A 27389-nucleotide genomic window follows, 5' to 3' on the forward strand; every position below is an offset into this window, starting at 1 on the left:
GACTCTTCTTGTTTAGCACAATGATGGTATGTTTTTCTAAACATTTTGGTATTTGAAATTAAAACAAAAAATGCATATTCAATGATTTCGCATACTAATTATAGTTAAATCGCATATAGAATAGTGGATAGTTTTCTTGTGAAAACAAACACAACATTTCGCATACTATTGTAATTTCGCATACAGTATACATACAATTCGCATGTGAAAAATTTTCACACATTATTTTGCATGTACTAAATTCGCATGTACAATCTCTTGTAATACATTACTTAACCTTGATTCTAATTACATAACATACAGCCGGATATCATGTACAAGGAGGAGAAATACACAGACAACCAACGTCTAAACGTATTTGCCTCAAATTTAGAAGACATAATACTAAAATATGAGGTAAAAAAAACTTGATTCGGTTGACTTGGTGTTTATTCCGGTACTTCAAGGTGACCACTTCTATGTCTTGTGCTTCCACTTGAAAACCGGCAAAATTGAGCTGATTGACAATTCAGCAGCTGAACAAGAGTTTAAGGATAGATACAAGGGGCTTTCAGACACACTGGTAATACAAAAACTTCTTCATATACATATTATATTTATGTAAAAAGCTACTGACACAATGTTGCTATGTTACAGAGAAGGGTATTGGTTTTATACCTACAAAAGGCCTTAAAACCAACACCAGCTATAAAAGCACTTGAAACATCAGTGATAGAAAGAAAAGTGATGGAATGGAGGATGGAGAATAATGGTATAGACTGTGGAGTGTTTACGATGCGGCATATGGAAACATACAAAGGGGAGAAAACACCATCGGTGACTGGGTTTGTGAAAGAAAATGAATTCACAACTTCATCTCCTGAGGCACAGATATCTAAGTAAAATCATTCTATCCGAATACAATCTGGAGCGTGAAAAAATAATTAAACAGGCAAATGCTTTTGATAAAAGGCCGGACAGAGAAAAGTATTTCAATGATTTGGACAAAATAATCCCAGATAGGTTGAAGGCATTTATTGGAAAGGACGATTAGACTTGTTTGATGTTGAATTTCTGTTGCATATTTAGACTTGTTAGATTATAGTAGTGTTTTTAATTTCGCATGTTTTATGTATAAATCGCATGTTTTACATTGAATTGCTTAAAATATGCAAAATGTGGAATATAAACATGCGAAATCAAACTCCCATGCTATAACACAACATGCGAATTATATGGAACATAAAACACTTGCTTGTTTTCTAAATAAAGCACTAAAATAAACAAGATCATTCAAAAGATGAAAGGAACTTCATTTTCATCTCCATCGAGCATCTTAAGATAGTTATTGCATCTGCCAACTCTTTCAACTGCTTCTCATCCCTCTCACCCAGATCAACCATGAACATAACAGCAATTTCTTGAATACTACTCACTTGCATCTGAGATAGCAAGTTCACAATTTCTTGTCTTCTCTTCATGTTTTCTGTTACACGAGAAATGTTGGTTTCCAGCATCTCTTGACAGGATCGATCCTCTTGAATTTGTTCCTGAATCCTTTTTCCCAGAGCCTATTTGATACTTGATTCAGAAGAGGATGTTGGGATGTCTGTCATTTTTTTAATAAGATAAGATATAAGTGGTTTGAAATGGTGATAAAAAGAAAAACGCACTGTAAAATTATTGATATGAATTATTGAACTGAATTATAAAACACATTGTGCGAAATTACATATAATTACTTCTAAAGCGTGTGAAATATTGAGCTCAATATTTTAAATACTTTTTAGTCTGCGAAATGACCAATTTAAACATGCGAAATTACATATTAAAACTTTATTGTGTGCGAAATGTCCAACTTAAACATGCGAAATTATTCATATGATCCAATATTTAATAACTGCAGTATGTTAAAAACAACACATGCGATATGTTAAAATCACCAAATAACCCTAGAAACATCTTATCTTCAACCTCGTTACACATGAAAACACCTTCAAATCAAATAAAACCCATACCTCAACCGTAACCCTATGATGAAAAACCGAAAATAAACATCATAAATGACGAATCCAGCATTTTCGATATCGCCAATGTATGTTCGGTATAAGAATCAATAAAAAAACCTACAAATCGAATTGATACAAACAATAATTAGATAGATGGTTTTGAAACGAACTCGTAATCAGCTTCCTTGTTGACGAAATTCCCTAATTAGCCCTCAAATGATTGAACAGAATGTCTGATATACCCTTATCTAATTAAATTGAATCAGGGACACGTGTATGGCTGTGGGGATCGCGTACGTAATGTACGATTAGGGGATTGTATCCTTCACTTCTATATATATATATATATATATATATTCACAAATAGAAAATACAATTTAAATCAACGATAATGCGACGAACGGGTGAAACCCGACTACAATAGACACGGCCCACACATGTCTCGAACATGCACATCTTACTCGTGCGAGGCACGAAGCCGCAAGAAGAACTAGATCCATTAACACAACTTACAAGTATACGAAACTATATATATATATATATATTAACAACTCAAGAACATATACATCTAAGACAAAACAAATACATAAACAAGATGGATAACTTGTACATAGTAAATCACAAGTTAGGTGATTAACATATTTAGAACACTTATAGGTTACGTCACAAACCAAGAAGATTACCGATGAAGTAGTATGCACGACGACGCAAAGCTGTGAGTTCATGTCCCCTCTTTTAAATGTTTTCTAGTTTTCTAAACTTTGGAGAAAATACATGTACAAATGGTATATTAAAATAAGGAATGATACAATAGATCATGTGTGAATAGGGGATACGTAAGCACCATTAATCTAAGCTTAGACCAAGGAACAAAAGGTTAGATCTATCGGGTATTGGCAGCCTCACTCTTGGTCCACATTGACTCACACGGAAGAGTGCTTTTGTGTCACAGTCGAAGGGTGATCGACGTATAAATCGCCTAGGTTTGGATGCTTCCTATGTCGTCACACATGTTAATGTCCTAGATAAACATTAGTGATCTCGATTTCCTTACAATTTACAACGTAATGCATTTTTACGGTTACATAACACATTTCATACAAATACAACTCATACATTTTATACGAATTACGGCATGAATTCACACCAACTTTGTGACGATTTTTTTTCAAACTTACATGTATTTCAGGAAATTAGTGGAATTCTTTGTGGGTTTTCATTTCAAGAAGTCAAGCGCCATAACTCCATGCCACTTTTGTTGAGTTGTTCATTATATCCCGCCTCCTTGCGGTGATATGAGGAACAATTCCTTTATCTTCTAGTACTCGAACTATGTTGTTGACTTTCAAAACCAAGTTTATTTTGAAGTGATGTAAACACTTTTATTAACTCATGTTTATGTTTGAAACTTATGGAATGGCATTTGGAGTTTATTTTGTAATCATATAGAATGTTTGCTAATTCGTATGCAATGAGAATCAATCACGATCACACCTCGCGCTTCCGCCTCTGAGCGGGTGTGACAATTGATCTTAGGTTTTGTTCCTCACCATGTTAGATTAGTTTAGTGAATTTTTGGGAATTTTTACCATTCGTCTGACTATGTTATTAATTTTTATTGCAAAAACATATAAAAAGAATTTTTATATAAATTATGAAACCACTATTTATTGCAAAAATATATAAAAAGAATTTTTATATAAATTATGAAACCACTGAACTGGATACCATGAATTTCATCATAGGCTCACGATTAGTAATTCCTAGATTTTAAGACCATGATTATAAATGTTTTGTTACTGAGTAAATAAAATAGTTATCCTAAAATTTGCCTTTTTAACAAATAAATAGGGTCATATTAAAAATGATATTTTTGACTAAACTATATTTTTAATGATGAATTGTTTTATATAAAAAAATTGATACTACGTAACTTACAACAATATATATATATATATATATATATATATATATATATATATATATATATATATATATATATATATATATATATTAGGGGAAAGTTCTATGCAGAACATTAAATATTGCAAGAACACGCAGAACAAAATGAATCACTTATTTTTTCAATCCTAAAAACCTAAAAAGTAAATAAAAATGTTATAAATGTAAGATTTATTGTTTCTCACACTAGAATTTAAAACAAAATATGAAAAATCTTCAGTTTTCAAATAACCTACACACATGTAGGTTATGTGTAGGCTAAATTACCTACATGTATGTAGACTATATGTAGAGGAAAATATATGATTTTTTATGTATATATAATACACATATGAATTTAAGAAACATAAAATTTAAGAAATATGAACCTTAAATCCCAAAATTTAGTGATTTAGAATTGTTCTTTTTGTTCTCACAATAATTAGTGTTCTGTAATAATCCTTATCCTATATATATATATATATATATATATATATATATATATATATATATATATATATATATATATATATAGGGGAAGGTTCATTGGGGAACACTAAAAAAGTGGGGAACAAGGGAACAAGGGCATTTTTGTCCAAAAATAATATCTAATTACTTCCAGCTTTACAAACAAAATCCATCCACACTTTGAAACCCTCTAATTACTTCCAGCTTTACAAACAAAATCCATCCACACGTTGAAACCCTAGCTTCTCTCTGAGTCACCGTCATACACCGCCACCATCACCACCATACACCACCACCATCACCACCACAATACGCCACCAGCATCAGCGAACGCAAACATTAAACACCACCAGCAACAACCACTACGATTTAATAGAAGGTCTAGCACCATCCATGTACGATTTTTCAGATTTCGGCTGAGATTTTTCGAATCTACATTAATAATCTACATATTATTCAGATCTGCTTGCGGAAAACTATTACAAAACTTTAGCTGGTGCCGATTTTGACTGAGATCTATGCAGTATTAGTTTCTAGGGTTTCAGATCTTAAATCTCAGTTTAAGGTACCATTTATTTGTGATTATCAATTAAGTTTTATTTAACTTAACCTGATTATATGAAATTATGATTATGTCGATTTATGTTTCTGTTTTGTAGCTTTTTTAGAAAAAAAAAATGTTTTAACATGTTAATAATTTTTAATTAAATTTGATTTATATAGAGATGTGTTATATATAACATTCTATGTGCGTTTCATTCTTTTCATTGATTCTTTGCACTTTAAGGTATCATTTATTTGCGATTATCAATTAAGTTTTATTTAATTTAACCTGTTTATATGAAATTATGATTATATGTAGATTTATGTTATTGTTTTGTAGCTTTTTTTAGAAAAAAAAATTGTTTTAACATGTTAATAATTTTTAATTGTTTTATTTAATTTAACCTGATTCTTTTCATTGTTTCTGTTAGTAGATTTATGTTTCTGTTTTGTAGCTTTTTTTGGTTATTGTAGTCTCTAAACTGATTGGTTTTTGGTTAATTGGCCTTTGTATTTGAACAATATTGTTGAATCTAGCATATGCTCCATGATCGAAACTAATATCTGATGCATCTTGAGTGTATGAGGTTCTAGGAGGAAATATTGGAGCATATTTTATTCGGTTGGTAAATTAGGGTTGTCTTATACCTGGTTGTTGCTTCACATTCTTCTAATAATTTGAAGTTGAACTATACCTGAACAGTTGAAGATGTATTATAACATGATAATTTTGTAATTTGCAGATACTCCTTGATCCAGGCTGACACCTGATGTGTCTAGAGCATTTGAGGTTCTAGGAGACATATTGGAGCATATTTTCTTCAGTTTGCATAGTGATGAGAAGAATTTACAATTTTGGCAAGCTAGAGCAAAGGATTGTAAGGGTCAATGGGGTGGGTGTAGGGAAGGCATCGGTGAACAGGTTTGCCGCGTGGTAACACTGCTGCCGACCCTCACCACCCCGGTGATTGAGTAAAGAAGCGGTGAGTGTTTACCGCAATGACTCAAAGACTGAAGTAATTTTAGCCCTTTATCCAACCTGCATATCTTTCATTTCCATTAATAGGATACCGTCATTATTTACTGTCTTATTTATGCTAAAATTGAAAATCAGGAAAAGAAAGGGTGTTCATAGAGGTAGCTCGTGTTCTCCAAAAGTTGAACACACAGGAAAAGTGATCAACGGAGCTAACGAAACTGTCTCAGCTTGCCTCTATGTGTCACTTGGTTCTTCGTTCTGATAACGCGGATGGATGGGCGTGGGGGCTGCAGGATATTGGGCTGTTTTCGGTGTGCAGTCTCAAAAACAGGTTGTAGTCACTGAAATACAGACCTCCGGATTATGTGTTCAGTAGTGGGTCCTAAAAAAGTCTCAAAAGTCACTAGGAGGAAGGTATAAAGGGCAGGTTACCTACAGTGGAAGCACTCGCAAAAAGGAATATTTTCGTGATTTAGGATTTATGTGTCTTATGTGCGGATGCAATTGAATCGTGTGAACACATATTTGTGTCGTGCTCTTTCGTGCAAAGTTTGTGGCAAATCATCTCTCAGTGGTGCAAAGGTTCAATCCATCTATGCATTTCGTTTCCGAGATCTATTGCGGCTGCACGAATTTATCCAAGGCACAAAGAAAAAAAAAAGAAAGCTTTCTATGCTGTTATTTTAACAGGAATATGGTGTGTTTGCCAATTGAGAAACGATATTGTTTTCAATCAAGCCGGGGAGGTTTCATTAAAGAAGTTTGTTGAAGAGGTAAAGGCCATGGGCTTCAGAGGGGTGAGAAACAGATCTAAGAAGCATTCAATTACGTGGGATCGATGGAAAACATTTAATGTGTTTGATGCTGGATGATGGAGGCTGCGCGCTTTTTTTTTTTGTTCTTCGTTCTTTGGTCTAGTTTGGCTCATGTGATGTAAATTGGCAGATAACTCTGTTCTGGTGGGTGTATGTTTTGATCAAACATGTTAAAATAATTTTTGTACGATAAACTTTAACATGTTAAATGAGAGTTTGCGTTGATCAACTAGGTGCGATTCAATTTTATTTAACCAAATTACATATTGAATTTCGGCCTAGAGTTCAAAATACTTAAATAAAGTTTTGTGTGTAGTCTATGCAGGCCCAAAATAATAAAATAAATTAATTTAACATGTTAAAAAAAGTTTCAATTAATCAACTAAACTTGATTTGACTTTATTTGAACAAACATATTAAAATAAGTTTTATACAATAAACATTAACAAGATGAAAGGTTGACTTGTTCTACTAGGTTTGATTTAAATTTATTTGACCAAATTATATATTAAATTCTGGATAAGAGTTTAATATACTAGAATAAAGTTTTGTATGGAGTTTATGCGGGCTCAAAATATTAAAATAAATTAATTTAACATGTTAAAAAAAGTTTGCTTTGATCAACTAAACTTGATTCGACTTTATTTGACAAAACATGTTAAAATAAGTTTTGTACAATAAACTTTAACACGTTAAATAAGAGTTTGCATTGATCTACAAGGTTCAATTTAACTTTATTTGACCAAATTATAAATTAAACTTTGGATTAGAGTTTAAAATACTAAAATAAAGTTTTGTGTAGAGTATATGCTAGCTAAAAATATTAAAATAAATAAATCTAATATGTTAAATGAGCATTTACATTAATCAACTAAACTCGATTCGAATTTATTTGACCAAACATTTTAAGATAAATTTTGTACGATAAACATTAACATGTTAAATGAGAGTTTAAATTGATCAACTAGGTGTGATTCAACTTTATTTAAACAAATTATATATTGAATTTTGGCGTAGAGTCCAAAATATTAAAATAAACTTTTGTGTGTAGTTTAAGCGGGCTCAAAATATTAAAATAAATTAATTTAACATGTTAAAGAAAAATTTGCATTGATCAACTAAACTTGATTCGACTTTATTTGACCAAACATGTTAAAATAAGTTTTAACCAAATTATAAATTAAAATTTGGATTAGAGTTTAAAATACTAAAATAAAGTTTTGTGTGGAGTTTATGCAGGCTTAAAATATTAAAATAAATAAACTTAACAAGTTAAATGAGCGTTTACATTGATCAACTAAACTCGATTCGAATCTATTTTACCAAACATGTTAAGATAAGTTTTGTACGATAAACTTTAAAATGTTAAATAAGAGTTTGCAATGATCAATTAGGTGCGATTCAACTTTATTTAACCAAATTATATATTGAATTTCGGCGTAGAATCCAAAATATTAAAATAAAGTTTTGTTTGTAGTTTTTGCGGGCTCAAAATATTAAAATAAATTAATTTAACATGTTAAAGAAAAGTTTGCTTTGATCAACTAAACTTGATTCAACTTTATTTGACCAAACTTGTTAAAATAAGTTTTGTACAATAAACTTTAACACGTTAAATGAGAGTTTTCGTTAATCTACAAGGTTTGATTTAACTTTATTTGACCAAATTATAAATTAAATTTTGGATTAGAGTTTAGAATACTAAAATAAAGTTTTGTGTAGAGTTTATGCTGGCTAAAAATTTTAAAATAAATAAATCTAACATGTTAAATGAGCATCTACATTGATCAACTAAACTCGATTCGAATTTATTTGACCAAACTTGTTAAGATAAGTTTTGTTTGATCAACTTTAAAATGTTAAATGAGAGTTTACGTTGATCAACTAGGTGCGATTCAACTTTATTTTACCAAATTATATATTGAATTTCGGCCTAAAGTTCAAAATACTTAAATAAAGTTTTGTGTGTAGTTTATACGGGGCTCAAAATAATAAAATAAATTAATTTAACATGTTAAAAAAAACGTTTGCATTGATCAGTTAAACTTGATTTGAATTTATTTGAACAAACATATTAAGATAAATTTTGTACAATAAATTTTAACATGATGAAAGGTTGACTTGTTCTACTAGGTTCGATTTAAATTATTTGGCCAAATTATATATTAAATTCTAGATAAGAGTTTAAAAATACTAAAATAAAGTTTTGTACGGAGTTTATGCGAGGTCAAAATATTAAAATAAATTAATTTATCATGTTAAAGAAAAGTTTGCATTGATCAACTAAACTTGATTAGACTTTATTTGACCAAACATATTAAAATAAGTTTTGTACAATAAACTTTTACACGTTAAATGAGAGTTTGCCTTGATATACAAGGTTCAATTTAACTTTATTTGACCAAATTATAAATTAAAATTTGGCTTAGAGTTTAAAATACTAAAATAAAGTTTTGTGTAGAGTTTAGGCTGGCTAAAAATATTAAAATAAATAAATCTAACATGTTAAATGAGCGTTTTCATTGATCAACTAAAGATCTGAAAATTTATATGCAAAAGATCTGAAAATTTTAATTTTTTTAACTTGTTAAAAAAAATTATGGTATATTTCACATGTTAAATAAATGATTCCTCGGTTTTCAACTTTTTTTGTGTTCCCCACTGAACTCAGCCCTCGTTCACTATTTTAAAAGTTTTTTTTTTAATTTTTCTAAGTTTTTGCATATGGAGATGTGTTGAAGCCATTAAAAAAAAACTATTAATGTTAAAAAAGAAATTGTTGCCTTTTTAAAATGTTTTTAAGTATTAATGTTTTGTGTGAAGTCTATGGGGCCTAAAAATAGTAAATTAAATAAATTTAAAATGTTAAATGAGCGTTTCCATTGAACAACTAAACTCGAATTGACTTTATTTGATCAAATATGTTAAAATAAGTTTTTTAATATTAACTTTAACATGTTAAATGAAATTTTGCATTGATCAATTAGGTTCGATTTAACTTTATTTGACAAATAATATATTGAATTTTATATTGTAGTTCAAAATATTAAAATAAAGTATTATATGGAGTCTACGAGGCCTCAAAATATTAAATTAAATAAATTTAACATGTTAAATGTTTGAACAACTAAACTCGAATTGACTTTACTTGACCAAACATGTTAAAATAAGTGTTTTACGATAAACTTTAACATGTTAAATGAAATTTTGCATTGATCAACTAGATTCGATTCACCTTTATTTGACCAAATTATACATTGACTTTCGGATTCTAGTTCAAAATATTAAAACAAAGTTTTGTGTGGAGTATAGGCGACCTCAAAATATTAAAATAAATAAATTTAACATGTTAAATGAGCGTTTACATTGAACAACTAAACTCGAACTGACTTTATTTGACCAAACATGTTACAATAAATTTTTTACGATAAACTTTAACATGTTAAATGAAATTTTGCATTGATTAACTTGGTTCGATTCAACTTTATTTGACCAAATTGGACATTGACTTTCGGATTGTAGTTCAAAATATTAAAACAAAGTTTTGTATGGAGTCTATGGGGCCTCAAAATATTAAATTAAATAAATTTAACATGTTAAATGAGCGTTTGCATTATACAACTAAACTTGAACTGACTTTATTTGACCAAACACGTTAAAATAAGTTTTTTACGATAAACTTTAACTTGTTAAATGAAATTTTGTGTTGATCAACTAGGTTCGATTCAACTTTATTTGGCCAAATTGAACATTGAATTTCGGATTGTAGTTCAAAATATTAAAACAAAGATTTGTGTGAAGTTTATGGGGCCTAAAAATAGTAAATTAAATAAATTTAAAATGTTAAATGAGCGTTTCCATTGAACAACTAAACTCGAATTGACTTTATTTGATCAAATATGTTAAAATAAGTTTTTTAATATTAACTTTAACATGTTAAATGAAATTTTGCATTGATCAACTAGGTTCTAAGTTCGATTCAACTTTATTTGACCAAATTGTATATTAAATTTCGGTTTAGAGTTCAAAACATTTAAAAGTTAGTTTTGTGTGAGAATGGATTGGTAGAGTTTAGGGCATTTGCGTAGCATGAAGAAGAAAATGGTGTCTATGCCGGCTCAAAATATTAAAATAAATAAATTTAACATGTCAAATAAGATTTTGCATTGATTAACTTGATTTAATTCGGCTCTATTTGACCAAATTTTATAGTGAATTTCGGATTAGAGTTCGAAATGTTAAAATAAAGTTGTGTGAGGATGGGCATTTGTGCAACATGAAGAAAATTGTGTCTATGCTGGTTCAAAATATTAAAACAAATACTTTTAACATGTTAAATGAGATTTTGCATTGATTAACTAGATTCAATTGGACTTTTTTTTTTACCAAATTGTATATTCAATTTCGAATTAGGGTTCAAAATGTTAAAATAATGTTTTGTGTGAGGATGTATTTTTGTAGGGTTTTGGGCATTTGTGTAGTAATAAATAGAGTCTATACAGGTTCAAAATAATTAAATTTGCATTGATTAACTTTACAATGACCTCACCATGGTGCAAAGAACTCAACCAAAACTACACCAATCAAATTTTCAACCTAAAAAAATATTACAATTAGTTACCAATTAAAACTACACAATTCGCGTTGATCAACGAGACACACCCTTCTGTCCTCCAGATTAGCAACACCGTCATCAACTTCATCTTCATCTTCGTTGTCCTGCTCAGCAAACACTTGTTCTTCAACATCAGCATCTTCGTTAGCTCCACTTAGTTTGCCTCAAATATATTTACTTTCACTTTAAATTTATTTGAGCCAAACCAAGCCGAGCTAACGAGCAAGCCAGCCTTGGCTTGGGCTTGACTCGGCTTGTCTTTTTAAGGGATATGTTCGCACTTTGCACATGATCAACCGCACTTGACACCTGTATATGTTGGTCACAAATCAGAAACTACATTAAAACAAAAATCAAAATACAGTTTGCTTTGATAACACTCATCATAATCGCGTACACCAATCAGGACACCAAGAATCACAAGACCATTTAAAGCATACCTATATGAAATGGTTGACAACTTTCTTGACTATAGAAGGTTCATGAGGTGTTTTAGTGAAAAGATTTAAGAGGTTTAATGTGTTTGAATACACCTTGGATGAATTTCAGCCTGTTTGACATGCTAAACCCGTTTTTAATTTAACTAAAATTAGTTAGCTTACCTGTTTGACCCATCAATCCATCATATTATAACATAATCCAAATTGACCCGTTTATACGTCAACGGGTCAAAAGTACTCCCCTAAATATAACAATCATACAAAAGCCTTTATTGTGTTATTACCTTAGTTAATCGTTGTACCCGGGAGGCTGCAGCATCATGCACAACAACTATATCAGATCCAACTTCCAACACATCCTCCACCAGCAATGCATCACATTCCCATTTAAAAGAAAATGGTAGATGTGGAAAAATGGACGGGTCAAATGGGATGGGTAATGGGTCAAAAGGTTCGGGTTAGATTGGGCCAAAACAGTTCTTAATCTAAATTTAATTGGGCAACTATCACAGGATAGCTAGCTGGTCTATTTTGTAATTATGCTCAAATGTCCTAAACTGGTCATTTTTTTTGCAATAGCTGGTCTATTTGGCAATTTAGTGAAGGGCTACCTCAGTAATATTCTATAATATTGTTCATCATATCGGAAACTAATTTTACAAAAATTGTCATAGTACTATTATCATCAGTTCAAAAAAGTAGTCCGTTCATTAAAAGGGGCTATTTTGAAATGTATATATATCCCATTTCCCTTTTTTTATATACATACATGTTTTGAAATGCATAGTACTTTTGAAATGTATAAAGCTTATAAAGCAACCTGTTGAATGATTTATTGAACTGGATAACAAATATTTTCTCAAGGAAATACAAACACTTGGCTGTAATGTTTGATGTATAAGAGCAATACTGCACTTGAGAGTTATCTTACAGATCTATACTTTGGTTGGTTAGTACTTTTGCTCGTCTGGATAAGAATACACCATATTTCTTGCAGATTTATACAAGTACGCTCAGTTGTATATACTATTCCTGGGTTAATATGGCTTTTGAACAACTAGATATTTAACTACTGTTACAAATAGGGGTGTAAACAAGTCCAAAGGCTCGAGAGCTACTCGTCATTGGCTCAGTTAAAAGCTCGAATGAGCCGAGCTTTAATGAGCCCAAGCCCAAGCCTGAAATAGAGCTCGTTGAGTTATTGAGCCTGAGCTCGAGCCTGGAATACAAAGCTCGTTTAGGCTCGCGAGCCTAAACGAGCCCAAACAAAATTTTATTTTTGAAGCGATATTGATGATAACAGTGACGGGCCGAGCTCGGGCCCAGTTTTGGCACATTTAAGCGATATTGAAGCGAGCTCGAACCAAGCTTTTAGCTCGTTTTAGGTTGTTTTCAAAATAGCTTGAGCCGAGCTCGAGCTTTGGGTTTTACTCGCGAGCCGAGCTCGAGCTCAAATAAGTTGGCTCGAACTGAGTCGAGCTCAAGCTTCAGAAAAACATGGCGAGCCGAGCTCAAGCCTAGTCGGGCTCGGGCTCGGGCTCGGGCCGGCTAGTTTTTAAAATTGAATCTTCTTCAAATCGACTTGTTCTGACCCAAACCGATTTCGGCCAGAAGCCATTTTGAGCCAAACCTAGTTTGGTTAGAACTCATTTTGACCTGAACCAAAACGACCACTTATTAACACGATAAATACTGACCCAAATACATTCTGACCGACACACCGCCCAACCCGACCTTACCATTTTGCCAGGTGCATAGTTGAAATAAAAACTTTTCTGATACAACACCGCGATGGAGCTGGTGTCAAGAAAGAGAGTTGGTCAATGTATTGCAGAGTCCCCGGAGATATAGTACGGCGGCACGTCTGGGTCTGTTGGGTGTTAAACACAGATTACGGGCAAATTCGTTAAGTCTCAAAAATAAAGGCTGTTAAACGGTATGGTTGAGTTTTCACATTTAGAACATACGTAGTTCAGAATGTATTGGCAGAAATAAATAGGTTACCTTCTATTTGAATTCAAGAACACCAATCAAAAGCTGGTAAGTACCTAAATGTGAACATGACAACTGAATGATCTCTTTGAACCGATAGTGATTATCAAGTACATAAAGGAACCACATAATAAACAATTACAACCACATTTCTTTTCTCATTTCCAATCTTAGTAATTCACATCAATACCATGTCTCTGGAAATTTTCTACATCAAAAGTACGTTATATTTTCGTGAAACCTACAAACCTTCAAAATTTTAACTAACCACAATGGAGGTCAAAACAGTAACATGGAACCTCCATAGATAGTTTTCGATTGTAGACACTGGTTTGTTTAAAACTTGTAGAATTATTTGTTTAACATGCAAAACTAATATGTTTTGGATGTAAAGTTATGTAACCTGTAATATGGAACCTCTATAGAAAGTGTTTTCGATTGCAGCCACTAATTTATTTAAAACTTGTAAAATTATTTGTTTAACATGTAAAACTTTTATATTTTGGATTTAAAGTTATGTAAACCTAACCTGCTTTGTTTCAGACAATTTAAATTTTGTAAATCATGTAAAACTAATTTGTTTTAGATGTAAAAAACACATTTCACAAACAATACATCATAAAAAAAAAAAACAAATTGTTATTGTTGTAGAAACATGTTACTAAACAAAAGTTCTAGTCGATTTGGAGGTCAATTTTGCATTCAGCAATAGTTCAAATTACAATTAGGTTTAACTTGTAAAAACTATATAAAAACTTCGATCGTACCAGTCCTGTTGCATCTTCAACAAATTGATATGTGCACCTTCTTCATAATCTGGAATATGTAATCGGAAACCGTAAACAACACGGTGACGGTGATTTCTAGGTCAGATTCGCCACTGCCGGAGGTGGACACATGAATGACGAATCGTCTACTGGTTCCGTTGCCTCCAACGGGAAACGGAAAGGTGCAATTGACAACCAAAACGGTGTAGACAAGTCCGTACCGTCACTTTCCGGCGACGGTGACGTGCGACGGTTATATTGTCATGATTCGCCGGTGTCTAGAATGGAGGAATGGACAGTTAAAACAAATCAGACTTTTTTATTCCGATTATACCCTTCCGTGTGTTTTTAAACTATGAGATATCAATTAAATCACACCCGTTGATTTTTTTGATCCAAAGGTTAAGAGATGGGTTCCCTGGTTCCCCACTTTTTTGGTGTTCCCTAATGAACCTCACACTATATATATATATATATATATATATATATATATATATATATATATATATATATATATATATATATATATATATATATATACACACTTTTAACCATCACGACTTAAAAAGTTAAGATTTAATTCATTTGATATAAACTCATACGATTCTTATTAGGTAAATTGTCATGTTTAAGTTAATTTTGTCACGACATAAAAATTGGTTATGGACTTAGGGATTAATTTGTATCTTTATTTTATATGTCACAAAGATGATTAGACATAATTATTAAATTTTAATGTTTGTTATAGAAATCTTAAAAGTATATCATAAATTATAAATAACAATATATCGTCCTACATATTACCTAGGTTATTTTTTTCTTATAGATATTTAGTATTTTACTTTATACATTTAGGGTGATTATTTCGTCTTTCGGGATTTCCCAAATCGTGTGGTATTTCACAAGACTAAGCAGGAACGCAAACGGTGAGTAGATTTAACTCTTTTTCCCCTTTTTGTCATTAACTCTTTTTGGGGTGTATCTCGTGTTTGATTTCAAATTTATTTAAATTAATAACATGCTATTCGATGTGTTTCTATGTGTCACTTGTTGCTAAACTCTATTGTTTCTCTATACGTGTATTTTTTGTGTTACTCGCTTTGTGTCACAGGTTTCGCGTGGATCTACCTGGCTGACCGGATCCCCACGGCCATGAGACGAACTCAGTATAGCCATCATTGTTTCGCAGATTCGCCTTTCGGGGCTTGAATCTTTATGTGTGTCTATGGTTACTAATATTGTTATGTTTGTATTCTTAAGAGATATGTGTTTGAATTCTTGTTTTGTTGAAAGATCTAGTTTCACATTTGATAACGCATGTTATAATATAAGATTTTCTGAAGATAATTAAAACAAAAAATCGTTTTTACGTAAAAACCGAATCTATTCACCAACATGTTTGTTGACCCAAAACTCTTTTATATGTGATCCAGGTACACAAGTGTGGGCGTATTTTGAGTTGAAGACATGTAGGACTGCCTTGGTAATAAATCGGCTATGATATGTTGCTTTTATTTGAATTTGTAACTTGGTATTATTATTTGAATTATATGCTATGTGCGACAATTTAATATTGATGCTCTAAGTACTTCAACTTTTAAATAGTTTCTATAAGCTTTGAGCAATCATCATGCCCCGTACCATTCCGCTGCCGGTCGAGATGTGACACCTTCTTTTGTATTTATGTTGGTTTTTGCCGTTAATTTGTTCCTTTTGTACATTTAAGCTCTTTTAATCCTGAAAATCAAGAGTATACAAAGAAACACACTGTTTCCAACATTAGTACTAAAAAGGGTTGATTTTACACCTTATTTGATATAATTTATATGTTGCATTTGGTGCATAGCAGTAACACTTGTTACAAACATATTTCCTGTATATGTTAGATATTGAACTGGAAACCACAAAACCTAATTACATATTCAAACCGTAAAAGCTAATTATGTTCATTTCTTGATAATCATCTTTATCTTTAACACAACAATTCCTTCATTACATACTCAAATCGTACATAGGTAACATTTCACTAGTTACGTATGTACGTAGAGTTGTTATTAACAATGTTACTAGTAGATAAAAAAAACTATATGAACATATATTTTTTTTAAACTGAACTCAACTTGGTGTAACACCTTGGAAATTCATGGCGAATAATATGGAAACACGTGTCCAATCAACTCTCAAATATTCCCGTTAAGTTAGACGAGAGGGACCAAATACGTAAATATGTGGAAGGATGGAAGTGGAGGGGTCAAATATGACAAATTGCCAAATTTTTAGCTTCTAAAGGTCCCTTACGGGCCGCAAGGAATATACCTTACGGTCCATAAGGCATTAAAAATTCTTTTAGCTTTTAAAGGTCCCTTACGGACCGCAAGGCATATGCCTTATGGTCCGTAAGGCATTCAAACTTATTGTGGGCGCCTGAAGGTCCTTACAGACTGTAAACCGTCATCCTAACAGTCCGTAAGGGGTGCAGCTGGCAGATTCTCTTGCTGGCAGCAGCAGCCTGCTGCTCTTGCCATATATCTCGCGAAATGCCACCTTCATTCTGCTTCTCCCACCTCATTAGACACTAATCTACACCAGAGAAGCCTTGTGAACACTTGGCATCATCTCATGATCATTGTGTTACTATAAATAGAGGTGACTTTGCTCTTTCTCAACTTGCACCTCTCACTTTCTCATTCTAAATCTCTTTGGAGCAGCTTCCGATCTATAGAAGCCTCCTCTCTGGATTTATAACACTCCCTTGAACACTTGTAAGTGTTCTCCTTAGTCTCTTCTGTCACACCCCCAAAAAACCACATGCGGAACCCCACCGGACGTGTGACTTACCAGGATCCAGCCACCAATCACACTGAACTATGACAAGATATTAAATAGAAGTTTTCATTTATTACGATATGGCATTTTCAAAAAATATGTTACATGTTTTAGAGTAAAAATTATAGTGTAACAAATCCAGTTGTTACACCTTTTTGTGTCAGACAAGAGAGAGAAGCTGAAAAAAAAACTGTCACACCTTTTTACTGACTGCAACATGTTTCTAAAAAACAGCTTTCATAGCAAGCCAATCTCCACTATAGATTATTTAGATGAATGGTGAAGATGAGATTTTCCAAGTTTTTTGAACTCACATGAGTTTTCTTCTAACCCTTCGCTATATATAAGAATGTTATGCTTAAATCAATGATAACAAATTCTTGACTTCATGGTATAATAACTTTTTAAAATAAAGTAACTTTCTAAAGAAAATGATGAAACTTAAAAAAAATCAACGAATAATGATTCTCTTCTCAATCATAAATAACTTCCGGGTTAAAAGTAAAAAAATCAAAGTAGTTTTGGTTTAAAAGTGTAATATCAACTTTTTTTTAGAAAAAACCTTCCTAAGCATAGAGTACAACTTCTCTATGCATCAAAATGTTGCTAATTTATAATAGATAAATTTGCTATTGTAACATGTTGCTCATTGATTCATCTCGTCTTAATCAGTGGTTCAGATCATTTCTTAATATCTCACGAATTTAATATACTTGTTTATTTTGTAAGGTTATATAGAGAGAGACGCACACGTTTGTTTAAAACATTTTACACACCATATATATTAGTAATTGCACATTTATCTAAATCAAAAGTCCAAAACCCTACCACATGTTTCCTTAATATAAATAAGAAGCGATTTGCAATACTCTTGAATCACATATTCACACATGGCGACTCTGCAAATGCAAAAGTTGTCTTTGATTTCTGCTTGTGTCGCATTTCCTTACATCGTTGTTGTTTCTTGTCAATATGACAAGTTTAGTAAGCTTGAATTGCCTCAAGGGGTTACCGGCCCTGGATCAGCTGCATTCCGTGGACTTCTCTTCACCGAAGGTCCCTTTACAACCGTGACCGATGGTAGAATACTGAAATGGCTAGGCCCTAACATCGGTTTTGTGGATTTCGCATATACTTCACCCACAAGGTCATGTTTATGTATAATCGACAATCAATCTTTACATTCATGTTGGGATGTAAACGAACATTAAGAGTGTTATGTTCGTGTTCATTCGTTTAACATGCTTAATCAAACAAATTAATGAAAAGAAACACATAAACAAACATATTTTTCTTTTTTTGTCTGTCCTTTAAGTAATGAACTTGTTCGTATTTATTTATGTTTGTTTGATACTCTAACCATACATAAATAAGCAAACACAAAATTATATTAAATAAAATGAAAGTTGGCAAGACTGCGAGAGTAATGTTTCTAATTTCTAAACGTTGTTGTTGTTGTTGTTATTGTTGTTGTTGTTGTTGCTGCTGCTGCTGCTTAATTACATAGTTAGTCCCTGTGGTTTACACAAAGTAACAATATAATGTACTAATAGTTTAAAATCACTTCCTGTGGTACTAACTTTCCATTTTTTAACATGTGGGGGTATTAATTACATAGTTAGTCCCTGTGGTTTATACAAAGTAACAATCTAAGTTACTAATAGTTAACCAGGGAATTAACGTTAATGCCCTCACATGTTAAAAAATGGAAAGTTAGTATCCTAAAAAATGATTTTAAACTATTAGTACCTTAGATTGTTATTTTGTGTAAACCAAAGAGATTAACTATGTAACTAACTATTATTATTATTAATTCTTTATAAAAAAAAATATGTAAAACGAATATTATCAAATGAACATAAATGATTGTTCATTAACGCAGATGATGGAACCTGACATGTACTCATATATGTCCGTTGATTAAATGAACAATAAAATATGTTCATTAGTTCGGGTCAAGTTATTCTACAAATGCTCCTAATTGTAAGAAGTGGAAGAAGGATTTATAGAGTGACAAGTGTGTCCAATAACCTAAAATTAAACCCACTACATCACCACTCAAATCATAAACACCCCCCTAAACCCCCACCCCCCGGCAAAAAAAAAAAAAAGAAAGAAAGAAAGAAAGAAAAGAAAAAAAAAAGAAAGAAAAAAAACTATACCTCACCAAAAAACCCCAAAAAAAACATACTCCCCCCCCCCATCAAAACCTAAAGAAAAACTAAACACCCACCCCCACCCCACCACCACCCAAAAACCTAAACCCCCACCCCTCACCCACTTGGCAAAAATAATAATAATAATAATAATAATAATAATAATAATAATAATAATAATAATAATAATAATAATAATAATAATAATAATAATAATAATAATAATAATAATAATATTTTTTTTTGTGGGTGATGGGGGAGGGGTGGGGGTTTAGGTTTTTAGGTGTGGTGGATGTTCAAGTTTTTTTTTTTTTTTTGTAGTGGGTTTTTTTAGGAGCCTTTGTACCCTTCTTACAATTATGAGTCTTTGTATTTGATCCTAATCCTCATTAGTTCATATTCCTTCACTTATCAAATAAACGAATTCTAGCTTACGGTAACTTTTAGTTCGTATACTATATGAGAACTTTATAAGCACAAACGAAAGTGATCTGAATTGGATGATCTATTGAAATACCAGAACTTGATATACAAATTAAACACCAATTTTTTAATGGGATTTCTAGGATATGCAATCTTTTAAATACTTCTATTTTTTTTTTTTTAATACTTTTCTCAGGACCAAGAAACTTTGTGATCGTATCACTGATGAGGATAAGGGACCAATATGCGGAAGGCCTTTGGCGCTTAGCTTTCAACCAATAACAGGCCTTCTTTACATAGCAGATGCCTATTTTGGGCTTCTAGTTGTTGGGCCTTTTGGTGGGCTTGCAACTCAGCTAGCGGGTGGTTTCAAGTTTACTACTGGCGTTAGCGTTGACTTGATATCAGGCAATATCTATTTCACGGTTGCTAGTTTGACGTTTGATCTGAGGTAACCATATTAATGGGCCGTTTGTTTACCTCTTAATGAAGCTCTTATTGGTTCAGACCTCTTACTGGTTCAGTACTTAATGGTTCAGACTGTTTGTTTCGTGAGCAGATGTCTGAATGGTTCAGACATTTGCCTCTGAATGGTTAAGTATTATACTGGCTCTTAATGGTTCTGACTTCTTACTGGTTCAGCACTTAACCATTCAGAAGTTACCAAACAGCCCCTGACTCAAATCATTGGTTACTAATCTTGTCTAACTTAAAAGGAATTTGTGTATCTATTTTGATGTAGAAATACTACACAACCTGGTTTCAAGCCTGATTCAACAGGTAGGTTGTTGCGCTACAACCCACTTACTAAACGAGTATCTGTTTTGCTCAATGGTCTCTCGGGCGGGGGTGGCCCGACGGTCAGTAGGGATGGTACGTTTGTTCTTGTGCCAGAGTTTTATGGAAACCGAATTTCAAAGTACTGGCTAGTGGGTCCTAAAGCAAATACCGCAGAAATTTTGCTAAATAACGTTGGGAACCCGAATAAGGTAACACGAGCAGGGAGATTTGGAGAGTTTTGGGTGGCACTTTCACCGGGAGTTCAACCACGAATGCCACTAATCACGCCTCAAGGAGTGAGGTTCGATACGAATGGTGTTGTGTTGCAAAATGTATCATTTGCTAAACAATTCTTCAATCGAACAATCAGTGTGGTTCAGGAGCAGAATGGGAAACTTTATGTGGGTTCTCGTTTCACCAATTTCATCGGTGTCTACTATAACTAGATCACCATATCGATCTATTGTACCACCCTACTAAATAAGGTTGAACGATCTATCATAATAAAGGTTTGAGTTTTTATAAGATAAATCTTTAGTTGGAATTTTGTACGCATTCATTTATACTTTACTAAGATAAATCACGGATGGTCTGTATGGTTTCCACGGATTGCACAAATGACCCTAAATTACATAGATGCATCATATTATTTCCAACAACCAAATCATATTCCCATTAAAGTCAAAACATCAGATTACATTAATAGCAAATTACATAAACTACAAACACAAACCAACTAACTACTAAAACAAACTTCAATTTTCTGACTTCCAACCCTATGTTCCTTGTCGATTCCTCATTCTCGTTAATCGACTTCAACAAACCAGGAACGATTCTTTCTCACTTGGGACATGTTGGACGTTCGACCCACCTTAACCGTCCACAATTCGCCTTTTGATGATGATAATAAAACGAGTAAGATCAAAAAAGATGGAACCGATTGAAAACTTCAACAACAAAGAGAAGCAAGAATATGTAGAAGACTTGCACACCAAAGAAACCGTCGACCTGGGTTTGCATAAGTCCATAAGGTGCGAATGCAAGTAGGAGCACCACAAGAGCATACTACATTCGATTTGCTATATAATTTCGACGATTTCGAAGATGATGATGATGCTTGGGACATGCTTAGTAATTTAAATTAGGGTTGATGATTATGAAGACATGGATGCACATGTATGAGGAAGAAGGAGTTTCGAATTTACACATTTAGTTCCTGGGGGCATTTTAGACATTTCACCATTTTCTTAGCGTTCAACAAATGGCATGTGTAACCAGGGACTCAGATGGCAATAATTTGCAACCATGGGGACTCGAGATACCAGTAAAAAAAGTTAGGGGGGTCAAGATGCCGTCATGCAGATTCATATAAACCCTATCCAAATCGATTGGGGTAGGGTTGTAACCGGTTTGGGTCAAACCAGTTTGAGTCCAAACCTGTGTTGTTTCGCTGGTGAAATATCGAATGGGTATATAAAAAAAAAAAAAAAAAAGAAGGAAGCAGAGCATGGATAATACAAAAAAAAAAAGAAAAAACAATCCAAAACATAACTTAAAATCAACCAGTAATAATTCCTGATCCAAAATTACTTGATAGATTCAATACAGTAAACATGAAAACTTAATAAATCAAACATTCAACACAAAATATCATCATCACTGATGAAACAAACCTTGATCCGCATCCACGTTGTTCAGAAACATCTACGAAAAAAGACACCAATTAGATATATAATAAAACATAGGTGAATCACAAAACAATATGAAATTACCTTCTCAAAAATCATCCAGAATAGAAGTAGCTAAATCTTCGTTGATAACATCCTTCCTCGAGCTTCGAATCCAGTCGTGTGTACAGATTAACGCTTCAATGAGATAAGCAGGTAAAGAACTTCTATCCGAGGCCAATACCTGTTTGTCTATACGGAAAGCCGACTCTGTAGCAACAGTTGAAAGCGGAATTGCCAAAATATCTAAAACATAATATACATTAGATATATAAAAACTTATAACTAATTAAAAAAATAAAATACTTATCATGAAAGCGTAATACCTTTCGCCATTCTGGATAAAGTTGGATACCTTGAAGCATTCAGTTTCCACCATTGCAGTATATCAAACTCTTGATTATACGGTATTGTCGCATCATTAAGGTACTTTTGTAATTCCGTCGTTAAATGTTCAACCTTTTCAGAACTTGTTGTTTGGTACATCGACTCGTATTCATTAAACAATAATCCGAATTCATTCACGACATCTTTAACCATATCTTCAATCATCTTATCCACAGCTTCTTGTTCGGTATTCGGCTCTTTTTTCAAGTTACACATTTTCGTAAAACCATACTTGATTATCTCAACCTTCATACGCGGATCCAATATTACAGCAAAATACATAAACATACAGTTTTTCTTTCGATCTCCCCAATACCCGTCAAACATTTCTCGCATCGTATTCGCCATACGCTTAAAGCGCAAGTCCGTTTCGTTCTTCAGTTCATGTAAGTGCGCATCGATATCCATAACTTCGCTAAAAAACTGATTGGCAGTAACATACGTTGTACTCGACATCTGCATAGTTTTGCGTTTGAAGAAATCGAGTAACGACGCAAACTTTCTTGCGTAAATCCAATCGGTGCGACTTGGAACATCGTCTTTTAAATGGTGTAAATAACGTTTGAAATCCGGATCTTTAGTTTCGAATAACTCAAACGCCTTTTCGAATTCCGATGCCCTTTTCAACATATCGGATGTAGTGTTCCATCTGTCAGGCCAATCGAGACATAAAAACGTTTCCGACTCGACTTTTTTCCCCACAACGCAAGATTTGAACGTATCGAGCCCGTCGGGAGAGACGCTTATGTATCTAACCGCGCTCCGAATACGCTCAATTGTATCGTTTTGTGATTTGAATCCCGCTTTCACAACCAAATTGATAATGTGTGTCATACACTTGATATGAAGGTATTTACCGTCGGAAAATAAGTTCGGCAACTTACTCTTCAGAAACGAAATTGCATCGTCACTAGACGATGCGTTACCGATAGTTATCGTCAACACGTTCTCGATTCCCCATTCTTTCAAACACTCGATAATCGTACTTCCGATCTCTTCACCGTCATCACTGTCTACAAGTTTGAAGTTGATCATTTTATTATGCAAATTCCAATCATCGTCGATAAACTGTGCGGTTAAACACATGTAATCAAGCCCTTCTTCTGAAGTCCATATATCAACGGTAAGACAAACCCGTTGTTCATTTTCCGTAAACAACTTTTTTAACTTCTTCTTTTTCTCCGAATAGTACTCGCAACAATCGCGTGCTATTGTCAACAGTGAAGGAATGGTGAAATCGGGGCATAGAGCTTCCATAAACCTTTTAAATGACACGGTTTGAACAGATGAGAGCGGAAGTTTGTCGAGTATTATCATTTTCGCTAACGCTTTTCTTTTTCTTTCGTCTTCTGAATTATTTGGAAGATTTTTCGGGTTTTGGTTACATAGCGTTGAGTGTTGTTTCATTGATGTCCCGTTAACGTTACCGTCTTTGTCACACACTTGAGAGCAGTGGTTGCACTTGTCTTTTTTCTTATCGTCGTCGACGTCCATTCTTTCGAAGTACTCGCAAATTAAAGATTTTGCTTTTCTTTTCTTTTGTGACTCCATCTGCTATAACAAACAGAACAATGGTGTTATTGATCTTCAATAGATGTAAAACAACAAAGCATTTAGAAGAATTCGAACACGAATAGCACAAAAACTACCAATGCAGATGATAAACACAAACACGTATTATTGCAGAGCATATTAACATGCATACAAGTAACAACTAGTACTTATGATGACTTTGGACCTTATATCTTATCATGTATTAATTTAAAAAGAGAATGAAGATCAATGTATTACTTTATATTAGGTGTACGCTGGTCTTGGGTCTTGGTCAAGTTTTAATCATTTGACCCGAACCAAATCAAGACCAGACCAGTGTACACCTAATAAAAAAACACCAGTTCGGACTCGGTCTCGGTCTTGGTCTTGGTCTTAGTCTTAGTCAAGTCAAGTCAAGTTTTACTAGATTTGACCTGGACCAAATCAAACTCCAAACCAATGTAAACCTGTATAAAGAGCCTATTAGGGTTTTAAACAGGGTAACCAGCTCGTTCATCTTGGTCTTAATCTGGTTTTACTGGACTCAACCCTGACCAAATCAAGACTATTAGGGTTTTAAACAGTGCATACCACTTCCGTCTGGTGAAGACCAAGACGAAAAGCTCAAAAAAGGTCCTAAATTTCAGCATTAAGTACAAAACGCAAAATTATAAAACAGATATTTGTTCTTAAGACTAAAACCTAAACCTAATTTATATTTACAAATGACAAAACATAAAACGCATATGGCGAATACAAAATGCAGAGCATACAATTGTTAAGATGGCAATCGATGTATTACCTTAAAATCCAGCAGAATCGCCGATTAAGTTTTGCTGAGAAGATAATCGACGAAGATTTAAGATGGCAAACGGTGTGCTTATATAGCGCAGCCGAACAGTGATTTATCGAAAACTGTAAAACCAAATTAGGGTTTTTAAACTCTCGGTTCGGTTTCGGTTTTAATCGGTTTTTGGATAACCGAACCGAAACTGTACACAACTCCGGCCACTGATTAAAATTAAATTACAAATTTAGATGATCATCAGCTCATAATATGACACTTAAAATTAAATTAAAAATATAGTAAAAATCTCGATTTCGATATCACAAAATTAATAACAAATACATGAAGTGATGTAAACAACTACAAATCAAAACAAAACAGACTAACAAACTAACCGCCAAAACCGTAAAGAGTACGGCCTTGGCGTTTCAAAGCATAAACAACATCCATAGCAGTAACTGTTTTCCTGCGAGCATGTTCGGTGTAAGTAACCGCATCACGAATAACATTTTCTAGAAAGATCTTGAGAACACCACGCGTCTCCTCGTATATCAAGCCGCTGATACGTTTAACTCCGCCTCGTCTGGCTAACCGCCTAATAGCTGGTTTTGTGATGCCTTGAATGTTGTCACGGAGAACTTTACGGTGTCGTTTTGCTCCTCCTTTTCCTAGGCCTTTTCCTCCTTTGCCTCTTCCTGACATGTTTCTTTTTTGGTTTGAAGGAATGGATGTGTGAGAAGTGATTTGGTGTGTTTATGGTTTGGTGTGTATATATAGTTTAGTAGGAGTGTTTTTGTTCGTTGGATTGGTGGATGTGTGGGGGGTTGAGAGCCGTACGATGGTGATCCGTGTGAGGAGGGAATGAGTGTTTTCATTGGTTGGTGGATGAAGTGGTGGATCAGTAAGGGACACTAGTGAAGCACGTGAGAGAATAGAAATAATCGATCCATACAACTGAATAAGTAATCACATGGTGGGTAGAAATAATCTATTTGCCATGGTGATGTGTCCGCATTCCGGAACTTTGATGTTTAGAAAAAGTTACAACCAACGGTTCGGTGTTATTTTTATTCCGTTTTTCAAATTCGAACCATGTCAAAACATAGCCGATACAAAACTGCGAAACCAAGCTACACAGACTTTGTTTATAATGTTTGTTATTATTGAATTTATTGCCTAGAGTCGTTATTTAAGCCAAAAGTTTCCGTCCTAACTTTTTTATTATTAAAAGTTTCCGATACAAAACTGCAAAACCACCCGTTGTTCCGTCCCTCTGTCGTCAAACGAATCCTTAAGCCTCCTCGTCCTTCCATTTCTTCCGCAACACGCCCGTTGATTTTCCTGCCAAAAAAATCAAACTTCTCGTTGCGATTTTTTCCTTCTTGGCGAGAAAGAGTCACTGAAAAAAAACACGGACAAACCTGGGTTGAACTTGCCTCACCGTCACTGATTCATCACTAGACCGCTAACCCGTTGTCCTTACCCATGCTAACCCGCTGTCCTTAACCACAAAAAATAATATATGTAGCCGTCGTAATTCCGAACCGTTGTGTCACCACAGAAGAAATCATGAAATACATGATACCACTGACCCACAGGGGCGGAACCAATGAGGAACAAGCTATAGCACGGGCTACGGCTCAACCCCGTATTCGCAGTGTATTTTTTCCGGTTTTATACATTAGGATACCCTAACCATATACAAGAATACCCCTAAGAGAAAAATATGAAACCTTAAATTATTCTTTAAGCCCAAAACTTGTTAAATAACTAAGCCCAAATAATAAGTTTCATGATCATTAACAGTGGCGAACCTTGAGATTTCCGGCCGGGGGGTCGAAAACGTATATACCCAAAAATTTCTATAAAACAGGGGGTCGAAAACGTATATACCCAAAAATTTCTATACGAAAACTACATACTCTCCACTACTGAGCGAAAAGTTCGGGGGGTCGGCCGCCCCTCCCGCCCCCACTATCCTTCGCCCATGATCATTAAGCCCAAATTAATAAAATTATCCATTGATTATGGGCATGGAATCATACGTCTCACAACATTCTTGAAACCCAAACGTGGCACAACATCCTGGAACAGAAGCTGAAGCCGACGACGGATTTTCCGGCACACTACAACCCTGCGCCAGTCCTCACGCCGCTTATTCGTCGTCGTTGTCCTCGCGCCGTTTGGTTTCTTGTGAGTTTTATTGTCCTCTAGAACGATTT

The 27389-nt window shown here is 33.6% G+C and overlaps 3 protein-coding genes and 2 long non-coding RNA genes across 6 annotated transcripts; 2 read left to right on the forward strand and 3 right to left on the reverse strand.

Moving 5' to 3' along the window:
• Positions 1 to 4583: 4583 nt before the first annotated feature.
• On the forward strand, positions 4584 to 5924 carry LOC118481961. Its single transcript, XR_004866421.1, has 2 exons — positions 4584 to 4962; positions 5684 to 5924. It is a non-coding gene; the product is annotated as an uncharacterized LOC118481961 (long non-coding RNA).
• A 5359-nt stretch (positions 5925 to 11283) lies between these two features.
• On the reverse strand, positions 11284 to 14821 carry LOC118481962. The gene is made up of 4 exons (XR_004866422.1): positions 14549 to 14821; positions 13794 to 13837; positions 12074 to 13659; positions 11284 to 11658 (listed from the first exon to the last, which is right to left on the reverse strand). It is a non-coding gene; the product is annotated as an uncharacterized LOC118481962 (long non-coding RNA).
• Positions 14822 to 18212: 3391 nt separating this feature from the next.
• On the forward strand, positions 18213 to 21197 carry LOC110877530 (protein STRICTOSIDINE SYNTHASE-LIKE 11). The gene is made up of 3 exons (XM_035976924.1): positions 18213 to 18521; positions 20150 to 20404; positions 20693 to 21197. The coding sequence occupies exons 1-3, from the start codon at positions 18265 to 18267 to the stop codon at positions 21177 to 21179; spliced, it is 999 nt and encodes a 332-aa protein (XP_035832817.1). The 5' UTR covers positions 18213 to 18264; the 3' UTR covers positions 21180 to 21197.
• Positions 21198 to 22281: 1084 nt separating this feature from the next.
• Positions 22282 to 25827, reverse strand: LOC110877528 (zinc finger BED domain-containing protein RICESLEEPER 3-like). Of its 2 annotated transcripts, none has more exons than XM_022125680.2 (4): positions 25183 to 25827; positions 22787 to 24398; positions 22506 to 22706; positions 22282 to 22437 (listed from the first exon to the last, which is right to left on the reverse strand). In XM_022125680.2, the coding sequence occupies exons 2-3, from the start codon at positions 24396 to 24398 to the stop codon at positions 22510 to 22512; spliced, it is 1809 nt and encodes a 602-aa protein (XP_021981372.1). In that variant the 5' UTR covers positions 25183 to 25827; the 3' UTR covers positions 22282 to 22437; positions 22506 to 22509. The 2 variants fall into 2 exon arrangements, with proteins under 2 accessions (XP_021981372.1, XP_021981371.1); XM_022125679.2 differs by having other exon boundaries at positions 22787 to 24401; positions 25183 to 25277.
• LOC110877529 (histone H4) lies at positions 25451 to 25921 on the reverse strand. The gene has a single exon (XM_022125681.2). The coding sequence runs from the start codon at positions 25867 to 25869 to the stop codon at positions 25558 to 25560; it is 312 nt and encodes a 103-aa protein (XP_021981373.1). The 5' UTR covers positions 25870 to 25921; the 3' UTR covers positions 25451 to 25557.
• Positions 25922 to 27389: the final 1468 nt, after the last annotated feature.

The sequence above is a fragment of the Helianthus annuus genome, chromosome 9 (assembly GCF_002127325.2).
Source record: "Helianthus annuus cultivar XRQ/B chromosome 9, HanXRQr2.0-SUNRISE, whole genome shotgun sequence".
In the NCBI taxonomy this organism is placed as follows: domain Eukaryota; kingdom Viridiplantae; phylum Streptophyta; class Magnoliopsida; order Asterales; family Asteraceae; genus Helianthus; species Helianthus annuus.

Bases quoted from the DNA above. Each gene is read 5' to 3' on its own strand.
- LOC110877530 (XM_035976924.1), top strand. From the start codon at position 18,265: ATGGCGACTCTGCAAATGCAAAAGTTGTCTTTGATTTCTGCTTGTGTC. The intron at 18,522-20,149 runs GTCATGTTTATG...TACTTTTCTCAG, and splicing joins GCATATACTTCACCCACAAG to GACCAAGAAACTTTGTGATC. The intron at 20,405-20,692 runs GTAACCATATTA...TCTATTTTGATG, and splicing joins AGTTTGACGTTTGATCTGAG to TAGAAATACTACACAACCTG.
- LOC110877528 (XM_022125680.2), bottom strand. From the start codon at position 24,398: ATGGAGTCACAAAAGAAAAGAAAAGCAAAATCTTTAATTTGCGAGTAC. The intron at 22,707-22,786 runs GTATTACGCTTT...ATTATGTTTTAG, and splicing joins TTTATCCAGAATGGCGAAAG to ATATTTTGGCAATTCCGCTT.
- LOC110877529 (XM_022125681.2), bottom strand. From the start codon at position 25,869: ATGTCAGGAAGAGGCAAAGGAGGAAAAGGCCTAGGAAAAGGAGGAGCA.